Source organism: Balaenoptera ricei, chromosome 10 (genome assembly GCF_028023285.1).
Source record: "Balaenoptera ricei isolate mBalRic1 chromosome 10, mBalRic1.hap2, whole genome shotgun sequence".
Classification (NCBI taxonomy): Eukaryota; Metazoa; Chordata; class Mammalia; order Artiodactyla; family Balaenopteridae; genus Balaenoptera; species Balaenoptera ricei.
Genome location: NC_082648.1, coordinates 24,318,103 through 24,326,332, shown reverse-complemented (window position 1 = coordinate 24,326,332; position 8,230 = coordinate 24,318,103). Strand labels below are relative to the sequence as shown.

Below are 8,230 nucleotides of genomic sequence, written 5' to 3'. Positions count from 1 at the left end.
TCTGTACCTAAAAGAGGTGCTTTCTTCAGAGATATTGCTGAGATGTACGCCTACCGTTGAGTTCAATTTGGCCATGAGACTTCCTAGAACATTTTTCTATCTTCTATCCCTTATTTAGGCAAGGTGATAAAATACATCATAGGTTAGTTTAATCTTTTATTTGCATGCTATATAAGAAGGAAAGAGGCCCACTGATACTAAAGTAAAATCACTTGAAAAAAGTTTTCCCTGGAAGTGCTGTTTAGGGAAGAAGAGGAAATTCTCAGGTTGAATATTAGTCTCAAAGATTCTTGAAGACTTCATACTGCCTGAAAGTTATCACTCCCAGAGAATCACTAATAACAGTACAAGCAATGAGACAAAAATGATAATTCCACTTGGCATTTATTTTTATATTGGTGTTTACTACGGAAAGTTCAAGTGTTGTATGTCAGGTCATAGATGGACTCTCAGGTGTGTTATTGCTCCCATTAACAGATGGAAAAACTGAAATTGTAAAGGTATCTGTCTCATTAAAGGGCTCAGAATAAATCATTCAGTGGACCTTGTTATGCAGTTTGAAGTAAGTAAATAGCTGGGGGCAATCTGGAGAAGCTAGAAGAACTATATGGAAAAGAGAATGGGAATTGAGGTTGGGAGTTGAGAGTGAGGGAAAGTTCTAGAAAATATTAGAGAGTAGTGAGTATGCAAAGTAGTGAAGATAGGGAAGAATGGATTCTTATGTTTTGCTGCTTTTCTATGGCATAAAATGTACTTCCTCTACCCCAGCCCCACCTTTGACTGTGTCCTGAGAGATAAAGATATGAATTTGTTCAGATTATATGTTCATTGCTTGTCGGACTGTGTCCTATGTGAGATGGAATCATGATGCTTCCCAGCCTCTTGTCTGCCTGGCACAACCTTGTTCTGTCTCTGAAATGATCCCATGTGTTAGGGTGTTTCAACATGGAAATGCTCTCACCAGAAGCTGAGGAGGAAAGGAAATAGGAACTTTCCTTGAGTCTGGAGGGTTAGAGGAGCATCCTGCTCAAGGGAAGCAGGACTTGTTAGAACTGGTGTCCCTTTTGCTCCCTCCTCCTGCCCTTCACCAGCCCTGTAGTGTCCACTCTAGCTGAGGTTTTCAGAGCCTTACACTTAATCCTGCCCACACAAAGCCTGCACTTAAGTCTCTATCTCCTGTCTTCCTTTACATACTCCAGGCTGTAATTAACCTCTGTCTTTCAAAATATCTCTGCCTCCCACTCTCTGTGTTCCATAAACACTCCCATGCCCTCATGATATCTTAAATACCTCCTAGAGAAACAAGTGTCTCCAAACTTTTCACCTGGTCAACTAGGTGATGATACTGTAACTCTTAGAGGTCCTTCAGGATAAGGAACATGTATGGGTGCAGGGAGTGAATTTTTCAGATGTGCAATTTACAGTCCCTCTAAAACATCCAGGAAGAATTGTTCTCCCATTAGAGCCTTTTACTGAGGCATGAAGTTAAAACAGAACAGTCTGGGCTTCAGACACCAGACAAGAATATGACAGAAGGGGAATACAGTAGCAGGAATGGGCTCCCCCTTATGCCCAGCCAAGAAGAAGATGTGAAGGGAGATAGAGTGGCTTCAGGGAGAAAAGGGAGTTTGTGACCCCAGCCTCTTTGCTTTAAGAATGAAACCTTGCTCCCAAACACTTTCTCCATGCTGCTTAAAAGTCTACCAATTAGATTCATTTGGGTTAATATTCAAATATCTCAAAATGAGACCATCGTTCTTTCATCTCTTCCTGTAAATTGGTTTCATAAACACTTGTTTCTTCCTTGTTTTATCAAGGTTTCTAAGAGGGTGGAACTGAACCACACTCTTGGGACACTAGATTATAAGACCAACACAGAAGTGGTGGGGTGAACAATCATTGAACAGAAAAAGATGCTGATAACTTTTGTTCTGGTATCAACCCAGAGCCACGAGGCCAAAGGAAGGCCAGGCCACTGATGTGAACCTTGCATCTGAGCCCTGTTTTCAGGCATTACCTCCATGGTTTCCAAGGTTCCAGACTTCTGTTCTCTTACTGTAGAGTCCCTAGCTGTCAGCTCCATGTTAGTCCTAGATGTTGGCAAAAACAATACAAATGCTATGTGTGTCCCCCTATTTATCCTGGGGGCTGTTTTCAAATTCCATCCAGTTCACTATGGCACCAGGAAGCATTCTGTTCTCTCTCCCATCTTCAAGGTCAAGAACTTGATTCCTGATTGTTGAGAAAAGCCAGACTTCTCCTAGGAAAGAAACATCTTTGTTAGAGAAGTCTGTGTCAGATTATTTTGTCTGTTAACAGAACCAGAAGATAATGAGGACTATTTGAAAGAGAGTAGCATTGACAAATGGTACACATTTTTGAACTCATTTCAAAGTACAAACTCCTATTTCATTTCATTTTCTAAGGCTCTGAATAACTTATAGACAATTTAATTGCCTGTATTTGGAATAGGGAATTCCTAAAATGCTGAGTATAATATTTGGATTTAAAGAAAAAGACACCATAATAGAGGCCATTGTTCAAGTAAGTAGAGACAGGTTCATGTATTTCAAACCTTGGATAAAATATAAAGAAGATCATTGAGCTCTAATTTGAAAGAATTCCACTGAAAGCCCCAGAAAACAATCCACTGTGAGAATATGAGACAGAATTATAATATTTACTGGACAATTGTTTGCTAAGAAGCATTTATTTTATATCACTTTTTAACAAGACCAAACTGTCAAACTGTTTAAAATTCCATTGGAAAAATGTGAATTATCACAAAATTGTTTACTTTTTTATCCTTTCATGTATATTGGATTACTCATGGAAGACAATGGAAAGAATCTGAGAAATTCTAGTTTTAGGAGCAACTCAGACTGCATTTCAGAAATATTATAGACTGTGTAAACCAATGCGACTTTTGGACATGTATTAACATAGCTGCAATACTATTGGTGCTGTGTAAGGCACAAAGAAATGAAAAACTCCAGCATTATCAGCAGAGATGATCCTTTGGAAGATGATGGTGCAAGTTAAACATTCTTCCCGTACACATAGTGATCATAGGAAAAAAAGAATCATCTTTATCTTGTTTTGCTAAATACCATTAGCTCCAGCAGCTATGATTCATAACTCATGCAATAATACAGGTCCTTTTAAACTGGCTCTGGAATTATGGAATTATCACCTATGAAGGTATTGCAATCATATAGATCCTAGATCATTCACTGAACATACATCCATGTAAAAGCATGTTTAGAACAAGGCTGAATTTTCTTGGTATTAAAATCACTTTTGATTATTCATTCTAATACCAAATGGGCATTTCCACCTTTTTCTATATCTGAGTTCCAGAGACATAGATAACTTATAATGATGCAACAGTTGTTAGCTGCATGAGGATCACCTGAAGGGCTTGTCACAACAGATTGCTGGGCCTGCCTCAAAGTTTCTGAGTCAGTACAACTAAGGTGGGGCAGAGAATGCGCTTCTAACAAGTTCCATGTGATGCTGATGCTGCATTCCTGGGAACCACACTTTGAGTACCACTGCAATAAAGGAATCTGGGTAGCGGAGCTAAAAGCAATTTTAGGAAAAAAGTCTTTATGTGTGGGTCTGGCTGGTACTGTAGAAAATGAAAAGAAATCCAAGCTTTCCCCTAAAGGCCCACCCTCTCTGTGGCCTCCACCTCCACACAGAGCCCTCTGCCTCCTGTTTTTCCAGTTCTGTCTTTCCTACCTCCAGTTCTCAAAAGCACTTGCAGATCTTGCTACCTTAATTTACCCTAAAATGTAACTTAATCACAGCAATTAGTCCTCTCAGAGAGCTTTGCATTTTGAAGTGGTTCAAAACTGTAAACACAATAAATGAAATCTGAACAATGAAAAGGCATTAATTTTAAATGGGAAAAACTTCGTTACATCTTCACTCTCATGCCTTCATTACACCAGAGTGACCTAAAAGTCAAATCTCTCCACGCTACTTTCTTACTCAAAGTCTTCAATGACTGTCCTTCTCCTACAGGCAAATTTTAAATGCTTAGCCAGACTTCCAGGCCTTTCATTTCAGTTATTGTATTGTTCAACTCTGTTTGTTCTTTAAATCTTCTAGCTCTTTGGTAAACATTTCTTGTATCTTCACAGTCTGTGCCTCCATTCTTTTTCTGAGATCTTGGATCATCTTTACTATCATTACTCTGAATTATTTTTCAAGTAGATTGCCTATCTCCATTTCACTTAGTTGTTCTTGGGTTTTATCTTGTTCCTTTGCCTGGAACATATTTCTCTGCTGTCTCATTTTGTCTAACTCTCTGTGTTTGTGGTCTCTGTTCTGCAGACTGCAGGACTGTAGTTCCTCTTGCTTCTGGTGTCTGTCCCTGGTGGGTGAGATTGGCCCAGGGGCTTGTGCAGGCTTCCTGGTGGGTGGGACTTGTGCCTACCCTCTGGTGGGTAGAGCTGGGTTTTGTCCCTCTGGTGGACAGGGCCATGTCAAGAGGTGTGTTTAGAGGTGGCTGTGGGTTCAGTATGACTTTAGGCAGCTTGTTTGTTGATGGGTGCGTCTGTGTTCCCACCCTGTTGGTTGTTTGGCCTGAGGTGTCCTAGCACCAGAGGCTGCAGGCTGTTGGATGGGGCCAGGTCTTGGTGCCAAAATGGCGACCTTCTGGAGAGCTCACAGTGATGAGCTCTGGGGTCTCTGCCACTAGTGTCCTTATCCCCACAGTGAGCCACAGCCAACACTTACCTCCCCAGGAGACCCTCCAAGACCTGCAGGTAAGTCTGGCCCAGTCTCCTACAGAGTGCCCTGAGTCCCAGTGCACATGAAACCTTGTGTGCATCCTCCGAGAGTGGAGTCTCTGTTTCCCCCAGTCCTGTGGAACTCCTGCACTCAAGCCCCTCTGGCTTTCAAAACCAAATGCTCTGGGGGCTCATCTTCCTGATGCCAGACCTCCAGGCTGGGGAGCCTGATGTGGGGCTCAGAACTCTCACTCCTGTGGCAGAACCTCTGTGATATATTTATTTTCCAGTTTGTGGGTCACCCATCCAGTGGGTATGGGATTTGATTATATTGCTAAAGTGCCCCTCCTACCATCTCATTGTGGCTTCTTCCTTTGTATTTGGATGTAGGTTATCGTTTTTTGTAGGTTCCAGTCTTTTTTGCTGATGGTTATTCAGCAGTTGGTTGTGATTTTGGTGTTTTCATGAGAGGAAGTGAGCTCAGGTCCTTCTACTCCACCATCTTGTTCTTGTCTCCTCTCAGGCCTTTCAGTATATGCCACTGCCTACCTATTCAACCTCATCAGCCAGCTCTCCCTCCTTCCACTTTATATACAACAATACTGAACTATTTCAAATTCTCTGAAAATGTCCTATTCTCAGGATCAGCTACATAATTTCTAGGCCCCAGTAAAATATAAAAATGCAGGACCCTTTGATCAAAATGTAGTAAAGACTTTCAAGACAGCAACAACAGAGCTTTTGTCCAAGTATAGAGGTCTGAGCATGGGGCCCTATGGACTGCAGGTCACATGCCCATGAAGCGACCCTGACTATTCTGGAGACTTAATCCCTAAATCCCTTGACGCTTGTCTTGAGGCATCACAGAGAAACAGCGAAAAGTTTTTATTTCCTTTTGCTCTGAATTAGTATCTTTAGATTTGCTGAACTTCCAATGCAAGAAAGCACGTGAGCATTGCCAAGCATTTGTTCATTTTTCAGGAAAGCTCTTGCACAGACAGAGAGCTCAATGTATTACCTTGATCCTGGCACCACTGACTCTCCTTACACCACTGTCATGGTCTCCCCCTCTTTGGTACCTTTGGTACTAGTCCCTCCTCCTGCAATGCCATTCACCTGCTTCTCATCTGATAACCCCCCACTCATGCATCAGCTGCTCAGCCTATGCTCCTCCTGGACTGTGAACCCTCTCCCAACACCCGGGGCACACTCGACACTTAGTGCAGTCTTGACTTGAGAGGTGAGTTCACTGGGTTTTGATCATGTTCACATGAACATCTTATTCACTAGACTCCAGTTGACTCCAGGGCATCGACAGTGCCTTCATCTCTGTATCTGCAGAATCTAGTACAATGCCTGGATTTCGGGAGGGACTCAAAAATGCTTATTAAATGAAAGAATTGGTGATCACACATTCTAACATTTTTCACTAATTCAAAGATAGTTTCTCGGAAGAAAAACATTTCTGAAGCTGAGTGGTAGCTTAAATGTGATTCAGTCTTTTGGAACTACTAGGCGAGGTTGTCAATTTACTTCTAGTTACCTCAGTGGGAGGACACTTTGAGGCAAGAACCAAACTCCTTGGTCTCTCAAACCTAATCTAGGTGGGTGTGACCCCCAGAGATGTGTTCAGTCCTGCTCAGTGGAGGAATCTAACACATGGGAGAGTCTGCAAGAATCATCAAGTATGCCTTTCCTAGACTGGTTTCATGTGGGAACTTTTATTCTTTTTTTTTTTTCTTTTTTAAAGTAGACTTTAGAATGAATGCTTTTTTTTAAAATTAATTAATTAATTTATTTATGGCTGTGTTGGGTCTTCGTTTCTGTGCGAGGGCTTTTCTCTAGTTGTGGCAAGCGGGGGTCACTCTTCATTGCGGTGCGCGGGCCTCTCACTATCGCGGCCTCTCTTGTTGCGGAGCACAGGCTCCAGACGCGCAGGCTCAGTAGTTGTGGCTCATGGGCCCAGTTGCTCTGCGGCATGTGGGATCTTCCCAGACCAGGGCTCGAACCCGTGTCCCCTGCATTGGCAGGCAGATTCTCAACCACTGCGCCACCAGGGAAGCCCGGAATTTTTATTCTTAATTCAAATATTAGCACTTGTTTGAGGCCTACAGTCAGTTTTCCAGGGCTGATGATCTGGTCTGTGGTTGATTTAGGTCCTTTGCCCCTCTTCCTCTTTCGTGACTTCTGACATTTCACTGTTGCTCTAGCACGAGTGGGTGGAGAAAAACCTTACGAGCTGAAATTCAAACGTCTGCTTTTTGCAAATGCATGGTTCATCTATGAATTTCATGTACCCCAGCTCTTCATCCCTGGCTGACACATAAAATTTGAGCACTGGCAGGATATCATATTTACTTAGGTATTTTTCTCCAACTTGTATATATATACTCTTTTAGGCACGTTTTTAGACAATATCCAAGAAACTTTTTTTTTAGTATAATCTTTGCAGTTATCTTTTAGCAATTGGTACGTACTTTGTCCTTGCAAACAGTCTAGGATTGAAGCAGCATCTGGTAGGGTTTTTCTGGCTGGGCAAGGAGAAAGAGAGCTAGTTGTTCCTGACTTTCTCCCTAGATTGCTGCTTCTCAGTCTTTCTCTCTTTACCACTGTTTCCTCTCTTGAAGCTGATGGGCTTCCATCCCTCACGATGCCTCCAGCCCTGTGGACATCGTGAATGAGCTGGGACAAATGGGTCTGGACCCAAATCTCAAAAGGCAAGAACATCTCCAGGTTAGATTCATCTTCAGACAGTTACATCCACCACTTGCTCTGAAATCAAATCCTGGCTGCCTAAACCAAGCCACTAGTTATGGAGTGACAGAGAGCACATGCAGAAGTCTGCATTGAACCAGGAACCCATCTCAATAGAGTGGTCACTTTATCCATTGCTTGGATGTGAATGGTTCTGTTTTACTTTGAACTTGTTGGGGTGGACTTTTTATTCCTTTACTCTGAGCTTTGTCACCATGTGTTCCCAATCTGAGCCCTGTTTCCTTGGATTCTTAATTCATTTAGGAGCCTTGGAAGCTGCTTTTCTAGAGTTAATCTGGACTCGCTGGGAGAGAGTTCAACAGGTCCTATAGTTTATGCCAATCTAATACCTGAACCCGTCCTCTCACTGCCATACCCGGGGTGTGTATTACCTTTCCCTGAATACTACCGAGGATGGAAAATTAACTGTTGTCCGAGGTCACTCACTTAATCCTGAGTAGCTCTTTTAGAAATATCTTCTTTTCATAAACCAGATGTCAGCTAAAGTCAACTCGCCCTTTTAGATTTAAATGAAATTGTTTCGAATTCTCATGCCTTATGAGGTAAGCCATTTAGAGACTCTTTCAAGCTCTGTTAATCTTTGGCGTGTGGACAGGAGGTTGTTTACAATTGTCCTGGCCATCTCTGGCTAAGGTCTGATCACTCCATGTATGGTCCCTCTCTTGTCTATGCCTGGTCTCCCCTCTGTTTTCCCTGTCCCTCCACACCAAGCAGTC

At 42.4% G+C, this 8,230-nt stretch overlaps 1 protein-coding gene across 1 annotated transcript in view; it reads right to left on the bottom strand.

Annotated features, from left to right (window-relative positions):
• Positions 1–382: 382 nt before the first annotated feature.
• Positions 383–8,230, bottom strand: part of CCDC91 (coiled-coil domain containing 91) — a 425,558-nt gene continuing 417,710 nt past the window's right edge. Inside the window, exon 13 of the mRNA XM_059935544.1 lies at positions 383–2,260. Within this exon, the coding sequence (XP_059791527.1) occupies positions 2,174–2,260 (87 nt within the window). The 3' untranslated portion in view covers positions 383–2,173. The remainder of the gene's footprint in view (positions 2,261–8,230) is intronic.